General features: G+C 42.0%; 1 protein-coding gene across 1 annotated transcript; it reads left to right on the plus strand.

Moving 5' to 3' along the window:
- Nucleotides 1-18266: 18266 nt before the first annotated feature.
- LOC311590355 (large ribosomal subunit protein uL2m-like) lies at nucleotides 18267-18848 on the plus strand. The gene has a single exon (XM_084769251.1). The coding sequence runs from the start codon at nucleotides 18271-18273 to the stop codon at nucleotides 18790-18792; it is 522 nt and encodes a 173-aa protein (XP_084625377.1). The 5' UTR covers nucleotides 18267-18270; the 3' UTR covers nucleotides 18793-18848.
- Nucleotides 18849-24588: the final 5740 nt, after the last annotated feature.

Below are 24588 nucleotides of genomic sequence, written 5' to 3' on the forward strand. Positions count from 1 at the left end.
CACTTCCTTTATTTCATCCAGCATTAGACTTTTCTTTAACCCTTTTATTCCTTGAACACTGGACTTGGCTCCAGCATACATTTCCTAGGGCTCCTTTTATCCTCAGACTACATTTTGTGTGTTCCCTTGCTCAGCTTGCTCCTTTTCCTTATAGATCTGCATAAATATGGCCACTACTAACCAAGCAACACAGCCAGCACTAGGCTACCTGGCAATCTCTACCCAGCCCACGAATCCAAAACTCTTCAATTTATCCCCAGGCAGAGTTTTTGAACAAGGCCAGAAAGCAGCCACATCCTTAACAAAATATCTCAAGAGTTGTCTCTAGGCTTTCATTCCACATACAACACATGTGTGTGTTGTCGGTGCATGTGCCACACTAGAGGGACAGATACCTAATTAGTCAATGATGGGTGCCTGTAAGCTCTAAAGAGTATATATGTGTGTGTGTGTGTGTGTGTGTGTGTGTGTGTGTGTGTGTGTGTGTGTTTGTGTGTGTGTGTGTGTGTGTGTGTGTGTGTTTGTGTGTGTGTGTGTGTGTGATCTTTTCGAAATTGTTGTGCCCTGTTATTTTGTTTGAGTTGTAGGAAGCAGATGAGTCAACTTTAACACGTGAAGAAAACCAGCACCATTTTCTTTGGAAAAATCTCCAGCCACAGAGAGCTAGAATGTGAGCCACGTTGTTTACACTCACATGCTGCGTTTCTGATCTTCTGTTGAGTATATATTTTGACGAGATTTTTAAAACCTCCTAAGATTTTTTTCTTCCTTAAGCAATGACAGAATCCATTCACTGCATTCTATCTCTCTCACACTGTATCTGTGTGTGATATAGCACTTTTGCTTTGCAAGTTACATAAAACATAACTTTTTCTATTGGTATTGAATTATATATCTTTTAGATAGAATTTTATGTTTGTGGCCAAGTGTTTTGGGAGGAAGGGAGATGGGACAACATTAATTTTAAAATAGAGGGATGTGAGGGTTCTGTGTTTTACAGCCTCTCTTCAGAAGCACCAAGCTGGGTCCAAACAAGTGAGTGTATTGCCAAGTTTTGACCAGCATCTTTAAAATACGAGGGCGTCTTCCACCCTCAAGAAAACAGTAAAACCAACTAATGGGAAAGTCATTTTTAGAAATATTCCACAATACTTTAACACACACACACACACACACACACACACACACACACACACACATCCGAACTTTGAAATACAAGTCTCTAGACAAGAGCATGTAATAGATGGAGTACAGGAGGCTCCCAGTTGAAATCCATGCCTTGTGTGCCTGGAGATTGAGAATGAGGGAGAAAGAGTCAGAAAGGATACATCAGCCTGAGAAAGCACAAGCTCATTTTCATGCTATGGGCCTGAAACAAAACAAAACAGAACAGAACAAATAGCATTCTCCCAGAGAAGATGCTGACAAGGTCCTAAAAGCTCTGGGAAGAGATTTTTTTTTTCTGTTCAGTTCATAGTTATTGGGACCATCATTTCAGTATTGCATTTTTAAAAATATATATAAACAAGCTTCAAAGGAGCAGCCATCTTAAGGAGGGCTCTGCCTCTTTTCCTATTTCTGAAACCACAGTTGCACACAGTTCAAAAATTGTGGCCCTGCACAGCAGGCACCTGGTCACAGCTGCTCAGACCAAGATGGCTCAGTGCGTAATGTGCTTGCTGAAGACATGCTAGTGACTTGACATCAATCGCTGGGACCCATGCGTAGGTGGTGGTAGCGGGGAGAGAACAGACTCCACGAATTTGTCACCAATCTCCATATTCTCATCACAACATGTTCACCTCACCTAACACACAAATTATAATATATCATATATAATTAGTTATTATATGTCATATATAAGAAAAACTGTCTAAATTTAACCATTCTGTAAAGTACATATGTGCCAAAAACACCATGTCATATGGGCTGGAGAGATGGCTGCTCTGCGATTGCAATTTCACATAAGCTCGGTGCTTTTGATGGGCTTCTTGACTGCCATGCATCAAGTGTTATCAAAGTTTTTATGGTACAGGCTGGGTCCTGACAACCCCAACAAGCTAGGCTCAGTATTCCAATTAAAGAGACAATAATGAAATCAGAGAAAATAGATTTATTCAGCTAGGCCACTTTGGAAAGAGGAACAAATAAGGGGACCTAGAGACCCTGTGATGCCGTCTTTATGGTCCTGACATGAGGTTGAGGTTTAAGTACACAGCAAGAGCTATGGATAAGGAGCAGTCCTGGGCAAGGTGAGGCCCTCGCCTGTCACTGGCCCATCATTATCTGTGCTCTGTTTTGCCTTGCAAAGTGGATTGACAAATTGTCAGAGCTGTGAAATTTCTTTGTGAGAGGCGTCTTCCTTCTGAGGTACCAGGTTTCAGCCCTTCACTGAACTTCAGCTCTTATCTTACTTCACTACGGGATTCCTGGGGAAATTTTAATTACTTGAGCTCTGGTGTTTCAGGAATCTGATAGCTAATGGCCGTGGAGACAAATGTCTCTTTGGTCTCCTGGCAAGCCACCAAGAGACCAAAAGCCAAACATGCAGACAGACGGCAGCTATCAAAACAGAGGAAGAGGATGCAGACTACCTTGATGAGACCTCTAGGCTGTGGTCAGACCATGGAGGAGAGCGCCTCACCTTGTCAGCGGTCTAGGCAAGGGAAATAGGGCAGAAGAGGAAGGAAGGATGGGAACAGAAGATACCAGAGAGGGGAAAACATTTCAGGATGTAACAGGAATAAATTATAATAAATAGAAAATGAAAAAAAAACCCGAAAGAACTTCTAAGTCCACAATGCCCAAGGCTGGCTTCTCTCTTCTGGTGAGCGGGTATTTCTTTCATTTTCTCTTTCATTTGTAAGCAAAAGAGACCTGACCATATGACCAGCCATGGCCAACTGATAGAGCTCCAACATTTACATGCTCTCCTTCTTGGAATCTGCTTTCCTTTTGACATGGGTAAAACAATCCTGAGTCTTCTGCCATGTAACGAAGCTTCTAACACTCAAAGAAAGTTATTCTCTCTTTTCCTGTGTGTTTGCTTAGGTCCAGTCTCCAGGGTCTATGCCTAAATCCTTCAACTTCTTTTCACATTCTAGTCTCCCGTGTCATCTTAACATTTCAGCACAGTTCCCATACCTCTGGTTGCCTTAGTCTGGAGAAATACACACAATGTGGGGTGGTACTGCTTTTTCCTAAACTATATTGTTTCTCTGCTTCCGGAGGTCCCATTTGTGATATTTTTCCTTTAAACTCTAGTCCATAACTGACTCATCTGAGATGTGTCATTCATTCAGACTCCCAAGTTGGATGCATGTTGACAATGAAGTAGCTCTTCCATGGTCTTTAAAGATACATGCCCTTTATGGTTTCTGATTTTACATTTTTATGGAATTCTGTGTTTCTAATGTGTGGGTCTCTGTGTCTATAGGTGTTTCTTGTGCATTTTTTGGCTCCTTGTTTTTCAGTTTGGTTATTTGTTTTTGTCTTATTCATGTTTGTTTGTTTTTACTTATCTCATTCTGTTATTATTAAGATGCCTGCTTGTTTTCTAGTGAGAGAGAGCATGAAAATATGTGGATTGGGGTGGGTAGGGGAATATCTGAAAGGCACTGGGGAAGGGAACCATAACCAGAACATATTGTATGAAAGAAACTTTTCAATAAAAAGAAAGAAAAATATTTTTTAAAACAAAAAAATAATATTTGTTTCAAACTAAGATCCACTGAGTCAGAGATACCCACTGTTCCTACTCATTGATAACTTCTTTGAGTCTGACAGGGGTTGAATCCTCTCTTTAATTGTTTTCTGCTTTCATAAAGTTCTGTTTAGACCTTGCGGTATTATCAAGGAAACTCAAAATATCTATCGTAAAATGATAGATGTGAAAGATAGCATTTAATAATTTAAACACTCCTTCCCTCTCTCCTTTGCTTTCTTCCTCTTTCTGTATTTCTTAGGTTTTATGAGACAGAGACTCATGTAGCTCTGACTGACTCAAGATTTCTATGGAGCCAGTGGTGACCATGAACTCCTGTTCCCTCACATGTGCTGAGATTGCAGGCCTGTGTCACTACATCCGGTCCAATATTTTCCTTAAATGAATGTATGAATGGGTGATGTATTCATTAGCGGCTATTTTCCTTTCCTCCGTCTTTTTGTGGTGAAGCTCCATGACTCTGAGTGTAAAGAATGTGCCTCTCATTCTGGCTGGTCCGTGGAAAAACAAAGCACAATGGTGTCTTTGTTTCCTTTGCCAAGCCAAGCGTCCTACGGGACTACTTTGTATTTTCCCGTAGTAGGTATAAGAGAAGGCTCATTGGGGCATCATGAATAAGCCGCTGATGCTGGAAAAGTGGGGGGACTACTTCTCCAGCAGCACCCTCCCCAGGAAATAAAGGAAGGCCAGGTCAGTGCCCCAGTGGCTCTGCTGGGTCTGTGGTCCCCCTATCCTGGGACTCTCTGCAGGAGCAGAGTGTGTCTCAACTGAGGCATGCCGGATTGGCAATCGTGAGATGTCATTTCAAGACACACATTTGGTTAGAGTCATGATGGAATTCTGCACTTTTGTCATAGACTTACATTATTTCAATAAACATTTTGGAGGAAGTCATTGTCCTGCAACTAAGTTTTACCAAGTTATTTATTTTCTTTTCTAATTTTTTGAAACATCATATATTATTGATTATTTGGGAATTTCACATAATGCACCCCTGTCACATTCATTTCCCAGTCCTCCCAGGTTTGCCTCTATCACTTGGGACTCCCCCCCCAAAAGGAAGAAGGAAAAGAAGAAACCCAAATCCCCCAAACTCCACAATCTAATTTGTGTTGCCCATATTCTCACTGGAGCATGGTCACACTCCCTGTCACCATCCCCTTAAAGAAAACTGAGTCCTTCCCGACTCACATTCCTGCCAGTCACCACCAGTTATGGAGAGCTACATTTCAGCATCTTTATGACAACTCTTAAGAGTTCTCTTTGATAGCTTCGTGTCTTGTCTGTTGCTTTTTTGGAGGGGGTGTGGGAGGTAGGGGGTGTCACAGACGCCTTCTGTGACTTTCTTTCTCAATTGCAAGTCTGCAGTTATCAATAACAAAGCAAAAGTTGCTTGCTTGTCCTTTATAGTCAGTGGGAGCACGGATCATGGGCTTCCACCTGGTTTTATAACAGTATGGACCAGGGACATCCACAAGGCCTCCATCATTAGCATGTGGCATGAACCTCAGCATAGTGTCTGGTGACATACAGATGACAGACCTCTGCTGAAGCACAAGCCACAGACACCACTGTGGTTCTTTGGTGGTAGTATGGGCCAAGGACATCAATGTGGTCTCTCTGGAGCACTAGCCGTGGTCACCAATATGGTCCCTGGCAGTAGTCCAACCCACGGGTATCAACATGGCATCTGGTGGCAACGCAGACCTTGGACATTCTGACACCCTGTAGGCCCTTGGTAGTAGCATAGACATAAACACCAGCATGGCCCCCAGTGGCAGCACAGCCCACAGACATCAGCATGGCTCCTGGCTGTAGCAGGACCACAGACCCCATCATGGCCTTTGGCTGCAACATGGCCCATGGACGTTAACATTGTCCCCAGTAGCTACACAGGCCATTCACATCAACGTGGTTCCTGATGGCATCATGGTCTACAGACATTCAAGTTATTTTCTGAAATACAGCTTAATTCTATCGATAAGTATAGTTAGAATGCACATGTAAATAATAAGCATATAAAAGTGATTGAATAGATTTATTTCTTAAAGTCACAGCTTTCAAGTAACAGTTAAATTTACTGGATATATATTTGGTGGAAGGTTCATTCAAAAAGTGTAAATATGAACAAATGTTCATCTGTACATTTGCTGAATATAAAATATAGGCTTGATAATGCCTTAATTTGTCAAGATGTGTTGTCAAAAATTTATTTTTATTTTATGTGTATGAATGCTTGCCCACATGTATGTATGTATGCATATTACATATATACAGTGTCTGCAGAAACCAGAGAGTATATTGGATACCCTGGAGTTGGAGTTACAGAGTGTTCTGAGCTGCTGGGTGGATGTTGGGACCAAAGCAAAGTCCTCTAAAAGAACAGCCAATGCTCTTAACTCTTGAGCCCGTTCTCCAGCCCCAAGGTTTAAATCATGTGTTATTATGGGATATACAGTCTTTCTAGGATTTGTGTTAATTAAGTACATGTGGAGTCTACAGTACTATTAACCCAATTTTGGGCTATGTTAGTAAATGTTATAATTTTGTTCTTAGGCATTTATGATCCCAGCTACTAAATGATTATAAACTCATTGTCTAAAGGTCCAGGGGAGAGTGTAGGGTGTGGTGTGTAGCTACAGCTTAGTCACAAAGGCAACACTAAGTACGTTAAGATTCCTGTTTGTGCGATCTATGAAAATTTAAATGCCTGTGGGTAAATCATCTAATAAGGATTGGTTAATTAACCAAGGGAAAGGAGCTGTTGTGATAACCAACAAACTAGATTTTAACCACAGTAAAGCTTGTTGCCCTCAGTTCCTCGTTCTCCATCCCTGGGGACCAGCTCTTCTTCTTTACATAACTGTATAGGGACATCTTCATGTTTCCTCATTTCAGATCTGCTCAGACAAGACCCTAAACTGAATGTATTGTAGATTTTAAAAAAAGATCCTGTAGGGAAGGGAGAAAGTCATGCTTCTGGTTAGAATCTGCAGTGTTTTTCTGAGGCTCACATTTTAATGCTTTTTTGACTCCATCATTTATCTATCCATCTGTCTGTCTGTCCATCTATCTATCTATCTATCTATCTATCTATCATCTAACTATCTATTCATTCATTCTTTGCTCTATTGCTTCATTGCTCCATCCATCCACCCATCCATCCATCTACCCACCTATCCATCCATCTACCCACCCATCCATCCACCTCTACAGAGAGCACTTGGCCCATTTACAGCAGCTTTCTGCTTCCTGATTGGCTGTGATATGGATAGCTGCTGTTCCCCAACCTTCTCCTCTATGGTGGACTGAAACTCTACTGACTTGTGAAACCATGTGTAAAGATGAACCTTTCCTTTAAGACAGTATGTAAAAATAACACAATTGACATTATTATCTACATAAACCTTCTCTCATCTTTAATACTTTTGTTTTCTCCATATTGTCACTTCTGCCATGCTACAACTTCTTTCTCCTCTGGGTCTCTGTAGATCATCTTGCTTATTCTTTAAGTCTTGTTGACTTTCTCTTAGAATCTCAAATATTTTACCCCTCCCTTTTTAAAGAGTAATGTTTTTGATGACTTCATCCAAAAGCACCGTGGCTGCATCCCTGGTGGTCTAGTGGTCAGGACCCATCACTCTCACCTCTTCTGTAGGGAGCTTTCTTCACAGCCTTTGGTTGACTAGGCAGTTCTTTAACTATAATTGCATTATTAGTTTTATGTAAAATCCTTTTATCTCAATAGAGGACTTTCTCCAGAAATACTTTCATCTTCTATTTCTATCATGTTATAGTTTCCTCAGTCACATTATGAAATTCTATAGTTGGATTGGTCCAGAAGCTCATTCAAAGAACAGGACCTGAGACCCAACTCTGAGCTCATTAACATTATCCTGGAACTCAGCTCTAATATGTTTAATAGCTTTACCCAACATGTAACCAACTATAGAACAGAAATAGTGGGAAATTATAGTCAGACCTGCTTATTATTTGGCAAGATTTTATCTAAAACTTGAAGTGTAAGGATTGAAAATAAACCCTGACCAAATACTACTTTAGACAGTGTCTAGTGAAGACTTTTAAACACAACCGCTCTTTATAAAGAGAGGATGAAAACAATGAGTTGGCAAGGACTTCTGTTTGAGGGAGACTGCCTTCAGAGGGCATTGACCGGAGCTGGGCGTCTGATGTCTGAACAGGCCTTAAAGATCACTGGCTGTAGGAGCAGGAAGAAACTGCTTCTCATGGCTTTCAACATATTCCCTTTGGGACTTTAGTTTTGTGTTAAGTTCTTCCAAATCTTCCTGCAGACATTACATCCCAGTCTCTTCTCCTTGGGGAAACATGGGTTGGAGTTGGATGGCTTAGACATCGAGTATACAGACATCAAGATCAAACAACAGAGACATCAGCTGGGTTTTTTATTTAAAGTCTCATAGTGTCTTATTGCATAATGTTAAATTCATTCAAGAAGCCACAATCTAGTTTCCATGCTGTGGAAATGTCTTCCTGGAGACTTTATATAACTTTTGGTCAGATGATAATTTCAAGAAAAGTAGACTGGTGGTTGATTGTAGGCTCCAACTTTTCCAAACCTACTTTGTTTGAAGGTTCTTTAAATGCTTATACCTCCCTTCTATCGCACCTATCATAGACAGGAGAAAAAGGAGGTTTATGGGAACTGCAGAAGTAGGCTTTTCTGAATTCAGTTCAGAGAGATTCCCCTGGAATAGCCAGTAGTATTTCAGCAGACCAGCAATTCCACCAATGTTGCTGCTGGAACCTGGAACAACAGCCCAAACCTGGATCCTCGAAGTGTTCTCTGGAGCAGTCTCTCTGGGAGTGCCTGGAAGTGGAGCAATGAACAGACAAACAGAGGATATATATAAATATCCTCTCAGAGTCTGTACTAGTATGTGTTTCAGCTAGCAAAAATCAAGCCCCCTCTGCTCACAAAGTGGTTCAACTTCTAAGTGGATAAACATCACCTGTTCTCTCACAAGTGTGTTCCCCATCTCTTAATTGGGATCAAAACAAAAACATGTTTATATGCACTACAGTTGATGACTTATTCAACTATACTTTTAGCTTTTTAAATCAGTGAAAAAATCAATAAAGTGTCACTTTGTGTATTGTTAATCATAGAATATCTAAATATCTTTTAAAAATAAGACAGGTTTTTTTAGTATAGCCTCCAGAAGAGAGCTGGGGGAATGAGGCAAGCCTCAGCTTCCTCTGTGTTTCTACTGGAAGAGAGAGAGAGAGAGAGAGAGAGAGAGAGAGAGAGAGAGAGAGAGAGAGGAGAGAGAGAGACAGAGACAGAGAGAGAGACAGACAGAGAGATAGATAGAGAGAGAGAGAGAGAGAGAGAGAGAGAGAGAGAGACAGAGAGAGAGACAGAGACAGAGAGATAGATAGATAGATAGATAGATAGAGAGAGAGAGAGAGAGAGAGAGAGACAGACACATACAGAGAGATAGAGACAGAAACAGAGATATGTCAGGGTTCAAATCACTCAAGACCAAAACTTAAGCAAAAGTCAGGAGACATTAGAAAAAAGATATAGAACTTAGACTAAGGAGGGTACTCTGCCTATAGCTGTTAATAATAATGGTAGAAACACAAGAGTGATGCATGCTAGCCAGAAGCAAATGTCATATTAATCTCTTTTTCATGTGTGAATTGAATAAGTTAAACATCTCCCTTCATATCCAGGTAACATTCAATCATTTTGTGATAGTTGAGTTGCATTAAGTGAAACTGATCATGGTGAGTTGAAATTAGAATCAACAGTAATCCAAACCCTGACCTTCAACTCCAGGCTTATATACTGAAATACTCTAAGGAGAGATTTTGTAGAAGGTGGTGGGTTTCCTTTACATGGGTATATGAGAGAAGGAAGCAACAGAGTGCTTAACTCTTGGAGCAGGGCTCTGTACAAGGCACAGTACCAGTTACCAGGCCCAGGTTAATCCACTCACTTATGCAAAGGCAGCATCAGCATGCACCAGCCCTATGTGTGGTACCTACCTCTACCTTGGTTGGTCATAATGGACAGGCCCCGGGGAGCCTCTGAGGAGATAATGAGACCATCTGACTCACTAACTATGTGCACATCCTGGAGTGTGACTTTCATTTATGCTAGAGCCTTTAAGATGAAGAGATGGTCATTTTACAAAGGAAACTCTCTGCAGGCTTTGGGTTTCACATGTGTGTGGGAAGACGGAGAGACTCTTGGATATGTGTTGGCTTTTAAAGGCTTTCCTAATGGGGGTGGTTGAATGGTTTGATGTAGTGGGACTTACGAATTGGCGCAAGGAAGCAGACACTTAGACAAATGCGAGAGGTGGGGGAGAGGGAGATGAGAAAGATTATTCCAGCATCCACTTAAAGAGAAAATGTCCGAAGTGTTGGGGAAAAAAATGAAATCTGGCATCATGGAAACCATTTTAATCAGCTGAAATCAGACTGAACAGAAGGTACAAAACATCCCCTTCACCTAATACTTTGAGCCACAGTTGCGTAGATTAATATATAAGGAACAAAATAGAACGACACTCAACGTCCTGATCTGACCACACCAGTTTCTTTGTCACTTGATCGATTAATTAAGCAAATGTTCAGTGTCTCTTCATGCCAGCTCTGCCACAGGTATAAACTCAGGTCAGAACACAGGCCAGGACTCCTGAAATCCTCATGGGATTCACATTGCCCTGGAGGATTTCCTCAATTTTTATCACAAGATTCTAAAAACAACAACAACAACAACATTAAAACCATTTAAATCTAAGTTTTATATCTTTTCTTCTCTTTGCTAATTTTAATACAATGTGTTATTTATTTTAAAAGGAGAAAAGGAAGATTTAAGGTTTAACTATGCCCGGTCTTGAGTCAACAATCACCACAGACATTCCTGTGGTCCTGACTGCTGCTGACATGCGCTCACAGGTCAACCAGGAGCCAGAGTCTGGCTGTTCAGGTCTGTGCTCCTTGTTTGGCTTGCTGGCTTGTTTCTCTGGGTGTCCTGTGAGCTGCCTGTGTCCTTAAATAGGCTCCTGGCCACAGGCCCTGTTTCAAACTTGGTATTCCCCTTCCCAGGGATTTCAGCTCTTAGCTCATCTTTTCCCAAACAATGGGGAACTGGATGGAGGGGATCCATCTCTAAATTGTCTGTCATTGCACCATGAAATGAATCCATTGACCACCTACCAAGCCTTTTCATGGCTTTCATATTGAGTTTGTCCACGTTTCATTACTTCCAGAGACCGCGTATTTTTCTTTGTACTTGAGCTAGTGTTCAAACTGTTCAAATGACAGGGAGACAAATGGTCAAATGATTGGGGCACTGATTAATCTAGGATCGATTTGTAAATTAGAGGCATATAATTATTGGTTAAGACCATGTACCATCAATCACCATGCTGTGTGCTTTAAGTCTCACCTGAGGCTGGACACGGTGTGCTCCAAAGATTGCTATTAAAATTATATTAGTTGATACACACTAGATGCTGGCAATGCTGGTTGCCATCTAACACCCTCTGTTTATCAATAAAGTTATTCTCATTATTAGTGATGAGATTAGAAGATTAGTTAAGTTAAGATTAGTTTAACCTTTTTATAGGATTAATTTATATTTTGGAATTGGCATATGAAAATATAAGATTCATTAGGCAGTAAACAGAAAAGCAACTTTAATTAATAGCATGATTTCACAAAACTAACTGAATATCGAATCTCCATTTTAACACAGGGGTCATATTACTGACAACCTGAGTTTTTCCTCATAAGCCACTTGCTTACAGCTTCTGACAGTGTACATGTTCTTTTATCTTTTTCTCATTGATCTTGGTCCTCTTTTTTAAAAGTTCTGTTTATTAATTAATTTACTTGCGTATATGCTTATGTGTGTGCCCATGGATACCTCTGTAGGCTAGAGAGCAACAGATGCTCTCCTCTGTCATTTTCCAACTATTCCTTTGAGGCAGGGTCTCTCAGTGAACTTGGGGCCTTAGTTTTCTCAGCTAGGCTGACAGCCAGCAAGCCCCAGTAATACTCCTGTCTCTGGCCCTGTTGGAGCTGGGTTACAGATATATGTGTGTCCCCTACTTTGTGAAGGAGCTGGGATCTGAGCTGCAGCCCTCATGACCTCATGGTGAGGACTCTCAGCACCTGAACTATCTCCATATCCTCATGCAGTTACTTTTCCCTGCGGATAAATTCCCCAAGGCCACCATCCCTGGTCCCTCTGCTCATCTGCTCTGCTCTTGTTCATTACACATCACTTCACTGTTGAGATTAGAATATTTTTGAGCACTGGGCAGGTGAGATGGCTGAGTGGATGGAAGTGCCCGCTGTGTAGACACAACAGCCTGAGTTTGATCCCCAGAAACCATAAAGAAACAAGTCCATATCCCAAAATTTTCCTTTAGTATCATGTGAGCATATTATTCCCTCCTACACATACACACTTGTACACAAGAGCACATGCCCATGCACAGATGCACACACACACACACACACACACAAATACATAGGCATGTGTACACACACAAACATACATGCACACACATACAAAATACGTGTGTGTGTGTGTGTGTGTGTGTGTGTGTGTGTGCACGTGCTTGTACATGCTGTATGTGGCATATCCTTTATATAGAGATACTTTGTGTACCCAGCTTTAAAAGAATACAGCATTAAGCCAGGTGTGGTGACAACCACCTTGAATCCCAGCATTCAGCAAGGCAGAGGCAGGCGGATCTCTGTGAGGTTGAGGCCAACCTTGTCCACAAAGTGAGTCCAGGACAGCAGAGGTTACACAGAGAAACTCTGTCTTGACAAAAGAAAAGAAAACAAACAAACAAAACAACGTAGTATCTATAAGTAACAGAAGGCAAGACTTTACTCCAGAACTTTGGGGAATGTGTCAGGTCTTTTCCTGTAAGTTTTACCAAAGACTATACACTATACCCGCCCACTATGCGTTAAACTTGTCTACTATACAATATGCATGTCTATTGTATGCTATACCTATCCACTATAGTGACAATTTTGGAATTTTGGTCTCTTAAAAAACACAGAAATATTGTAGGAATATGTTTTTTGTTTTAGTCCCAGGAGTGGAGACGTGGGGCTACTTTGCAGCAGCTGGCTATGATTTTCCTCTTGCTCTAGGAAAGTCATGATTTTGCCAGCTGCAGATAGTTTCTGCAATTGTGTGATGTTTGGAATTCTGGGGACTTCTCAGAGGGTATATAAATGCTAGAGCTCTGAGAGGCAGGGTTGATGCTTGGTGATGATTCAAGGGGGTTGTTCGTTGAGTGCTGGTTGGTTGCTGGTTGTTGTTGGTCTCAGTTTGTTAAGTAGTCACGTGCAAAGAAGAAACAACAAGAAATTAGATATCCTGACGGCAAAGATCAAACTTGTCCCAAGGAGCTTGGTGCCCCTAACCAGCAGGAAGTGATCTCACAATATCATCGCCACCTTTCCCCTCTATCCTCGCTTCCTCTTCTCCCTGGGGGGCTGTTGGCCACCAACCCACAAAGGCAGAAAGAGCAGAAAGTGCGGTGCAGAGCTTGGAAGGCTTTGAGTAGGACATAGGTCAAACACTCTGGGAAACACTTCAGGGAGCTAGTTCAACTTTACTTGGGGAGAACAAAGGCTATAGTCCTTGGCGAGTGAATAGGGGGTTTCCAGGACAGGTGTACATAATTGGTCGAAACCAGACACTTTAAGGATGCTTGATTTGCATTTGGCAGCACGCTCCTATCATATGGGCAGGAACACAGTACCTAATTATCCTATAGGCGCAGGGAGAGGAGAGCTAGCAGGGAGCTAGCAGGGCCATATATCAATTGTGGCTAGGGGCATGTATGTCTAAAGACACTCTGCAGAGGGAGTCAGGCAGAGAGTAGGAGGTCCCACTGGGGAGAGGGAGTCCTACACCTAATGCTGAGCTCAGAAAGGCCACCTGGACTGGGGTGACTGCAACCTCAAACAGCTGGGTGCTTCCAACATCTATCTTTTTCTCTCTCTCATGTCTAATGTTAGAGGATTGAAAGGGTAGAAGAAAGCAGGTGGAGAAGGGTGGAAGAAAGAAGAACCCACAAGACAGTAAAACACTGATTACAACTGAGTCTCCTGTTAATAACTCCCCCAGCGCATCATGTATACCTTTTACTTGCATATCTCCATACACTATTCACCACAGGCCCAAATGAGATGTAAGTGTCTGCCTTATGGATCACTTGGTAAATAGATCAGAAGAGCATGTTCAAATAAATGTATTGTCTTCTTAATTCAAAGGGAGTCCTGACAGCCTGTGCTTCTTCTCTTCAGGGCTAGTATTTGAAGCTCCAGACCCTTGACTCTTATTTCAGGGAAAAATATCCCAGCCCTTCTTCTGGGTGCCAGATTCCAAGAAAGTTCATAGACATAGTAACCCCTGAACACCCACAGCTTCTTTCTCTCTCTAGTGTCCTGCCGCCCTGTAAACAAAATCATTATGGTACTTGCTGTTTCATGGAGTCAGGGCCAGTTTAGTAATGCCATAGATGTGAAGGTGTCATGTGGACACTCTGTGATGCTGTGCTGTCCCAAGTCCTTTCAGGTGACATTATGACAGCCATTGGGAGCACTGGTGCACCCATAAGGAAAGACGTCAAAGCTTACTTTCCTTACCACGTGACCACTAACTCTTCCGATTAATTTTTCTGCTAGAAAGTGGGGATGAGAGGGGAAAAGCATTCTCTTGGTCACTAGCTGAGCGTAGGGTGACAAGAGTTTGTTGATTTGCTCCAAGAGTTTGTTGATTTGCTCCAATAAAGACACTTCAGCTGTCATCATTACCATGTGCACACACGAGCACGCATGTGAGTGTGCATGTGCCTATGTGCATTTCAGAGCACATGTGTGTGGAGGGCAGAGATCAGTGTTAGGAGTCTTCTTCAATCACTCTCTACTTTGTTTGTGACTGAACCTAAAGCTCACAGATTCGGTTAGACTGACAGCCCAATAAACCCCAGGGTTCCTCCTGTTGCTGCCGCCCTGGCCTCAGCACCCAGTTATTTATAATGGCATTTGTGGGTGTAAACTTGGGTTCTCATGCTTGCTTAACAAGCACTTCACCAATTGAACCATTCCCCAGCATCATAAACTGATTACCTTTAATACAATTTGAATATAGGTGTCCTGTGACCTACGTGCTCCCACACAGCTCAAATGGACTTTTACATTTGGGGGCTGAGTTTATTTAAGACCAACTCTTAAAAAATATTATATTTTAAATTTTATTGGTGTGGGCATTTTGCCTGCATGTATGCCTCTGCACCACATGAATGCCTGATACCCAAGGAGGTCAGGAGAGGGATTCGAATCCTCTGGAACTGGAGTCACAGATGGCTGTGAGCCACCATGTGGATGCTGGGAACTGAACCTAGGTTCTGTGCAAGAGCAAACAGTGCTCTTAACTACTGAGCCATCTCTCCAGCCACAAGGTTACTAACTTTTAAAATGTGTTGCTGAGGGTTGTTTTTCTGTGCAACTCCACCTTTCTACCAGCAGGGTTTAAATCACATGTTTTCCTCCCCGGTTCTGACAGCCATTGGTGTTTTCATTTCTTTAGTATGTAGGCAAAGCAATGACTTTACTGCTGTCATTGGTTGCCTTCCTGTAGGAGGTAATGATGATAACTGACCTCCCTTCCTTCCTTCCTTCCTTCCTTCCTTCCTTCCTTCCTTCCTTCCTTTCCTTCTTTCTTTCCCTCTCTTTTTATGGTGGACATTTGCTAACTTACATTGTTTAACTGACCAATGGAAACCCACAATGTAATCACGTATGGCATGATGTTCCATATACAACAGATGTGCTCTGTTGTGGCTTGGCCGGGCTAATCAATACATCATCCCAGATACACATTGGTTCTCCCTCATGAGAACACTTATGATCTGTTTTCTCAGTCAATCGCAAGCACATAAGTCGTTGTGATAAACTATATTCATATACAACAGCTTTCTTGAGAGTTTCCATTTCTCTAACTGAAAATGCATCCTTTGAACAAATCTCTCTCTGGGATCCCCAAACCCAGGCCCTGGTTACCGACCTACACGCCAAATGTCTTTCACACGCTTGGCTCTTCCTTACTCTTCCTCCAGGAAACATCTCTTGAAGCCTTTTGCCAGTTTCTTGACTGATTGTTTTTTGCCTGTTGAACTTGGGGAGATTTTTTTCCCATCAAAATTACTCAGTGCCAGATGTGCTGTGGAAGTGGGAGAAAACAGACAAAGGCAAGTCCATTTGGAGTTTGTTAGAGTCACACTGGATCGGTCCATATCTGATCTTTGTGTCTCTCTTGTCTGCTGTGCCTGCTACAGAATTACCATACATCCTCTTGCTGCTCTGTGGTGCAGGCATGGCTCTGACATCCAGGACATATAAGGCTTTGGTTTTTCCCCTAATTGTGTATCTGGCATGCATTGCCACATTTCTGAACCATCTACAAAGTGTTTGGACAAGGAGTTATTTTCCTAATACTTTTCATAGTGTTCTCCTTTCGTTCATTCACCTAGGGAGGGAGTCTTCTTTAAATAGAGATATTCTTTACTCTCTCATCCATCAAACTCATTTAGCTAAAAACAAAGCAGGGTTATTGAACTGTTATTATTTTCATCATTTTAAATTATGTGGGGGAAATTCCTCCTATATCAAATGTCTCTGGACATTTTTGATAACTAGGTTGCAGAGGACCTCTCAGACCTCCGAGAGACAAAAGGGACCAACGAAAGCAGTCCCTTCTGGATTGCAGCCTGCCAACCGAACAAGAGGAGAAATGTTACTGTTCACCATGTAGAGCGTTTCGTACTTGCCAGCTCAGGACAGGGGAAAGCTGCACGAGGCCAAGTTCCCCGCGGAGTTCATTCCACAGGGATTGCTGTTTCTCTCTGAAGAGCAAAAATGCTCTTAATGTTTATCCACTGCCTTTTCTCTTCTTCCTCAGGGAAGTGTACTCCAATAGAGCATGTGGGGAAAGCCTTTCTCGTTGTGAATTTTGTTTTCTCTTTCAATGTTCAAATTATTTTAAGACTAAAGTTATTGTAGAAGTGTTCACAATAGCATTTGGGTTTTCAATAATTAAATATCTGAGAACAACCAGATGTCTGCCTGTACTGGAACTCTAAATCAAATAACAAGAAGGAAAGGAGGCAGAATGATGATGATGATGATGATGATGATGATGATGATGATGATGATGATCTACATATAGAAATTACCACACTTCTCTCACCCTGTTTAGAGACAGGTATAACCTAGAACACAAAAAGCATATTCCCCACACTTTTAGGACATGCAAAGATGCCCATAGTATAGTGAAAGAAAGTCTCCGTAGCAACTCCAAAACAGACTTTTAATATTAAATCCTTTAAAAGCTTCTTGATAACATTACATGCAAAGCTGGGGTGTAGGCCAGTGGTAGAGTGTGTGCATAGATCATATGAGGCTCTGGGTTCAATCTCCTGCACCATGAGAGAAAGAAGGAAGGAAGAATGCAGGAAGGGAAGGAGGAAGGAAGGAAGGGTAAAGGAAGGAAAGAAAGGGGGTGAGGTAGGAAGGGAACCAGCAAGAAATGCATTTCTGCCATGACTCTTTCTTCTAAACTGATCTAAAAGCAGTATGTTTTAATCAGCTTAGTGGGCAGTGACGTTCAGCTTTTCCAGTTGATTCTGTGATGAGCAGGAGGGTTTAGAAAGATTATCCAGATCCCACGCTAATTCAAAGAGGGGCCTGTGTGATGTTCTAGAAAGCTCTGGAGAGAAGCCCAGGAACCCCTGGAGAGACCTCTCTGACCGCAGAAGATAAGTTTGGTTATGAGATCACAGATGAAATAGGCCCGAGGTGAAGAATATCTCATGTGTCACTATAAATAAGATAAGGGCAACCTCAGACATCTGCTTCAGCTCTGGGCTAAGACAACAGAGGTTTCAGAATGAACCTTTGTAGTTTCCCTTTGGTTGGAATCTGTGGTCTCTGATAAATCCTAATGCCTTGTCCAGAGGCATATGTGCATTTTAGAATGTATTTCTTGATCCTCTGCACTTTGCCCTGTGACCCCAGAAAACCCAGGAGACCTCAGACCACACATAAGAATATCCCAGAAATTGAGGGTGGTTTGAATAGCCCCATTAAAATGAAGATTTGGGAAGTGAGGCTTTGGGGCTCACAATGGTCATGGGATGTGTGAGAGGAATACACCTTTTTATCTGGAAGGACTCTGCACTTCTGAGTCAATGGCACATGTGCAGCTCAGTGACTCTCACAGCTACACAACTCGTTCCTTAGCAAATTAGAGTCTAGTGAAGGATCACATGGACTGAAGGGTCGGAAATTCCCGTTGGTGTTAGCATGAGTGGTGAGTGTCTGAGAGAGGGCTGCAGGAAGGAAGTGAGAAAGGCTGATTAGCCGTTGCCATCCTGCATTCATCTTGTAGCTACAAGGAGCCTGCGTGAACTCCAGAGCAGACATTACAGAAAAACTAAAGATCACCAGTGAGGATGAGGAAGTCTGGGGGTCGAGAGCATACAGGCAGCATCCAGGTCTATGGTATTGGTTGGGGCCACAAACAGAATTATCGAATGATCGACTTTCTACGGTTCCGGCCAGAGAAGGAAACCAAGCCAGGACGCTTTGAGGAGAAGGTCGTCATTGTCCGCTACGATCCTTGTAGGTCTGCAGACATAGCAGTGGTTGCTGGGGGCAGCCGGAAACATTGGATCCTTGCCACAGAAAACATGAGGGCAGGAGATACGATCCTCATCCTCAACTCCAACCATATAGGCAGGATGGCAGTGGCTACTTGGGAAGGGGATGCACATCCTCTCGGGACGTTGCCTGTGGGGACCCTCATCAACAATGTGGAAAGTGAGCCTGGCCTAGGAGCCCAGTATACCCGAGCTGCAGGGATGTGTGGCGTGCTGCTTCGGAAGGTGAACGGAACAGCTGGAACAGCCGTTATCCAGCAGCCCTCTAAGAGGCAAATGCAGGTGTTGGAGACACGTACTGCTACTGCAGGCTGAGTTTCCAACGTTAATCATAACCAGACGGTCATCGGCAAGGTAGGACGTAATTGCTGGCTGGGCAAGAGGCCTAACAGGGGACTCTGGCAACACAAGGGGGGTTGGGCTGGCTGGAAAATTCGGCCACTGACCTCCATGAAGAGTTACGTGAAGTTGCCCTCAGCTGCTGCCCAAAGCTGATACATCTGAACTCTAATAAAATGCCCCTTGTTTTTGTTTGTTTGTTTGTTGTTGTTTTTTTTAAAGAAAGGAAACTAAAGATATTTTTTTAAAGATGAGCTTTGAGTGTGTGTTGCTTTTGTTTTCGATTTAAACTATTGAGTTGTAGATTTGTAAAGTGTGTCTTTTTAAATTGATGCAAGATCTCAAAATCCAATTTTATAAACAGAGTTCTGTATCTCCCAGGAGCTAATTACAGTGCCCCCCTTCCCATGTCAGCTGTTTTGTCTTAAACCAATTGTGATGTCATAAAGACACATGTGTCTTCATTTAACATATCTAAAGTCGATCAAACGACCAAAAATTTCTAACTAAATAAGTTCAATACAGCATGTAAGCTATATACAGAAGTCTGATTACATTAGGAGTATAAAAGTTTAATGAAAGAGTAAAATACTTTGTCTAAATAAATCATAAATCATAGTATATTGGTCACACTAGGTTCAGAAACCAGGACAATAGTATATTCAGAGCAAAATTTGCCTAGGTTGCATAACATCCCAGTGAACCACTGAAATATTTGTGAATTAAAAAAAAGATTTATGCCTGCGTGCCATTTGCCTGTAGTGCCCCCGGAGGGCCCAAAAGAGTGCTAGCTCCTCTGGAACTGGAGTTACAGATGGTTGTGAGTTGCTGTGTGGGTGCTGGGAACCAAGCCCTGGTTGGATACTCTTAACAGCACAGCCATCTCTCCACCACCTCTTATTTTTGGTATTTGTATTTAGAGCTGTCTTTCAAACTTAGCTAAAATCAAACACCATGAGTAAATCTAATCTATCTTAAAATGGAAAAATGACTTATGGATATTTGAGAAAATATAGGTATAATAGTTGACAGCCAAACAGCAACCACTGGTTTCAAATGGAATGGGTTCTATTTCATCCTCCTTTCCTCTTTTGGATGCAAGTTATTAAGCCAATAGTTTCCTAAATTAGAGGCACATTTGAACCACATTCTGAAAGTGGATGGACTTTCTGTACTCAGTAAAAAGTCTGTCACTTTGAGATGTCTGAGAATAGGGTCCAAGCATGACGTCTACGTTTAAATATAGGGTACGAGTTAAACAGTCTCAGTCAGGGCGTAGTCCCACTCATCAATGGCCAATGGTTGTCTTGACTTCTGTCTGTCTGTTTGTCCTATAGCTGGTCTGATACGCTGTTAGATGTGTGTGAAATCTGTTCTTGGTTGACAAGCTTTACCTATGATTGGCATCAGGGCTTCAGCATTGGGAAGCTCCTGGGGAAATTCCCTCTGGTCCATGGTCTCATTAGTTGAAGAAAGAGGGCTTATCTAGAGAGTGTATCCCTCAAATATCTTCTTCTTTGTCTGAATAGTTATAGCATCAAACAACAAGGAGTGATTGTGTCCAAAACATCAAACTGCCAAAGTCAAGAAGCCCTACGCTAGTGCCCAGCTTCTTGAACTATGGTTTGTGATTCCCAAATGGGACCAGGAAACTGAAAGTGGGGTCATGGAAAATTACAACTGTGGCATCTGTGCCACTACTGCACCAATGGGCATGTCTTGCCTAGTCATTATTGTAGCTCCTAGGTTCCATATCTGGGTAGCATTGATAGTTTATTCTTCTCTGCTAAAGTGCACAGTGCCTCCCAGCACTATGAAAGGCGAAGCCTCAAGGTCAGTACCAGCACGATCCCTCTATGTAAAATGACTCAAGTACATGGTGTCTTCAGCAAGAAGTCTTACCCACAAATTATGTAGAGTAACCTAGAGCATTCATTGGTGGCCCCTGGTACATCAGCTATACTCAGGTGGATGGCCACATACCCAAGAGTGTATGGACAGCATAAGCCTGAAGTGGATGTCTTTTTTTTTTTTAAATTGAAGACACAATGTTGGGTAGTTAGAGAAGTAGAGAAGAGGGGTGGATCTGGACTATGTGTGTGTGTGTGTGTGTGTGTGTGTGTGTGTGTGTGTATTTAAATTTAATACATTATGCACATATCCTCATCCTCTGAGGAAATTTCATAGTAATGTTTTGAATTGACAATTTATAATTTCTAAATTATGTAGCTATAGTTCAGAATTGTATTATTGACCATGGACAGCTTTCTTAAATAAACATGCTCTATAGAATTTTCAATTTTCAACTATCACTTCCAAATGTAAATTTTTCTTAGCTTATTTTCTGTGCATTGTGAGTCTGCATGTTCTCCCACGATATATGAGACATGTAATGTAATCCTGTATGCCTTCTCTGGGTTTCTCCTTACCTTCTGATCCCGTGCCATCCTCTTTCTTTGCTAATGCCTTTGTGCGTTATGTTGTCCAGTCACTTCTAATGCTTCAGGGTATGAGGTACCCAAGGGGGAACAACTGCTCACGGGGCAGACAGTGACCTCTTACGTTGGAAGACACGGACTGCTCATCATGAAAACACGGGCCCCTCATCTCTAGCTTTACCATCCTATTCTGAAATTCCCCTCATTTTCCCAAGTTTTCCTGGGTGTTTGTGATAGCATTTGTTAGGCATTTTCAGCTTTTGGAATTTGGACACTCTGTGATAGGCCAAGCAGGCTTCCCAGCATGCACCTGTTGCCTTCATGCCGTCACAAAGGTGTAAGTGTGTATGGACAATATGGGTTCAAGAGGCATCAGAAACCGAGAAAGAAAGAAAAAAAACCTAATGTTCAGCACAGAAAGGCTGTGCTCGGAGCCTGGAGTGTGCCTTCAATAGTGTCAGTTTTCAAGATTATCAATAAGGGGAAATCCAACATTGATCATCCACATACATGGCTTTTTACATATGTAATGTTATTTGGGCTTGGAGATTTTTACATATATGGTGTTATCCAGGCTTGCCATTTTTCAAAGATTTATTTGTATAGTATTCTGCACACCAGAAGAGGCCACCAGACCTCATTATAGATGGTTGCCAGCCACCTGTGGTTGCTGGGAATTGAACTCAGGACCTTTGGAAGAACAGACAGTGCTCTTCACCTCTGAGCCATCTTTCCAGCCCTTGCCAACAGTTTAAAAACAATATACCGGTATTTAGAGAGGCTTTCCAATTTACTTTTACCAAAAAGCACCACGAAATGGATCCAGATTCCTTTTTTAAATGACTCCCCCAGACTATAGTTTCTTAGTATGAAGAGAGGTGACGTCTCTAAAATGAGATCCTCACTGTACCCATCTAGTCAGGGCTCACACACGTCATGACCAGCACAGGAGGCAGATTCTTGGCTGCAGTTTATTGACAGCTCTCTCATGCCAGGTACTTCTTTGTCCTCTGTTTCATTAAGGAATGTGCATGGGATGACTACATGCAGATGGAAGGAGCCTATAGGTTGAAATATACCTGGTCTATAAACGTTCGCTTTGTCCTTACCATGAAGAGGATTTTAAGGAGGCCTGAGTATGGTGACTTAGGGAATGTGCCCATGGGATAGCTTATTACTTTCTCTTGTTCCCTCCAAACACTGGCTATGAACCCAATGTCCCATTAACAGCTATCAAGCATGAAATGAAGCTTTTGGAGGAGATTTTTATGAAGTTGGGAAGCAAATATCACAGATCATCAGAAGAATAGCACACAGCCCACATGGGTGTGTAAGGTATGACGTGACAAAAAGTTGGAGAAATGGCACGCAGCCTGGGTAGTCTAACCAGTGGGAAGAGAACCCCATAAGCCACAGATGCCCTGCCCATGGTCTGTCACCAGCTGCACATGGCTCCCTGACAAGCAGTTGCACATGTGTTTCCTTACTGCTGCGTGAGATACTCAGGGTTGTGTTCAACTATGGATGTCTCTCTCTTTTTGCTCTATTCCTGTGTTCTAGTGACCTTAGAAATGGAGTGGCAAAATCCATAGGTGAAGGGGTTGAATTCAAAGGAGCTTCCAGAGGCTGGAGAGGTGGTTCAGCAGTTAGGAACATTTTTTGTTCTTGCTGAGGACTTGGTTCCGATCCCAGCACCCACTGGTGACTCACAGCTTTCTGTGATTCCAGTTCCAAGGCACCTGGCACTGTCTTCTGGCCTCTGCAGGCACAAGGCACACATCTGGCACACATACATCCACATGGGCAAAACACCGATACACATAAAAAAATAAATCTAAAACAAAAAAGCTCAGAAAATATTTAAAATATATTAAATTCTGTGTTGTTATGTTTTCCTATCTGATTTTTTTTCGGAAAAAAACTTCTAAATATTTATTATTATGTTCTTCTTATTTTTACTAATTATTTTAAACAAGAGCCTTACCAAGTAGTCCTGCTATGATGGTGCTCTTTGTGTAGCCCAGTGTAGCTTTGAACTGGTGGAGATAGTCTTGCCTCAGTCTCTTGTGTGTTGGGATTACAAGAGCATTGTCACAACATGCAGTTCTGATTTTATTGCTATGCATTGATTATTTGGTTAGACGTATTATTATTTCCCTCCTTCTTTATTATTGATTCTTTACTGTATGTTTGAAAAATACAATAAGATTTCCATTGGACCTAAATATATGATATAAATATATGTGTTATGATTCGATAGATAAGACTCAACTTTTGACTTCTTAATGATGTTGTGGGTCTTCATGTGTCTGTATCTGTTTTGTGTCTGTGTGTGTGCATGTGTGTCTGTGCGTGTTTATGTGATAACAATATTTATAACCCTGAGTAAATAAGAAAGAATTCCTATATCATGTTCCAGAAAATACTTACTGTAAATATTTTATGATTTTTGAAGCACTTAAAACATGATAATCTCATGAAGGCAAGAAGAAAATTGAAAAACAAAAAACAAAACAAAGCAAACAACAACAACAAAAAACAAGCAACAAAACTGCAAATACGATCCCATAGCTATGTTGACGATAATACTCCAAAATTATGACTGAGTCAGAGAAACAGGAGAAAACAGACTATACTGTAAATGTTTCTTTTATTTCTTCAATTGAGATGAAAGCCATACTGAAGCGTTATGAATGCATGGCTTGTGCTGAGCCTAGAGTACATCTACATAACTATCCCTATGCCTATGCCTGGAAACTTCTAGACTCCATACAATATAATTGTCTGCTAGCCTGGAGGTTGAAGGCTTCAGCTTCCAGCCTCCATCTGCTAACCTAGGCCTAGAATGTTTTCTGCCTCTGAGACTTACTGCTGAATAAGCTCACCCTTTCTAGCTCTTTCTGAACTGTGGCTAGCTGATTCAACTCAGCTGTTCTGGCTCAAAGTCCTTCCCAAGCTGACTGATTCAATATGGCTTCTCTCAGCTACTTAATTGCTCTTCTTAGAAAAACTGCCTCTGAACTCCATAACTGAACCGCACTGACTACATGAACTGAATGGGAACTCAACTGCAACTGCATTCAACTGAACACAACCAAACTTAACTAACTCCAGAACTCTGCTGTATTGCCTCCACAAGTGTCCCCCCCCCCCATCACTCTCCCCTCTGCACTGCTCTTAAGTAGCCTCTCCTTCCTGTCTGTTCTTGTGAGAGTTGGGCCTATCCTATCACTAACTCATTCTGTCAAATCTTTCTCTGATTTGTCACTTTGTCTGCCCCTCAATAGGAGTCATTGTTTGGGATTAAAGGCATGTACTAAGAGGGTGTCTGCAT

The sequence above is a fragment of the Acomys minous genome (genome assembly GCF_964271855.1).
Source record: "Acomys minous genome assembly, chromosome: 19".
Lineage (NCBI taxonomy): Eukaryota > Metazoa > Chordata > Mammalia > Rodentia > Muridae > Acomys > Acomys minous.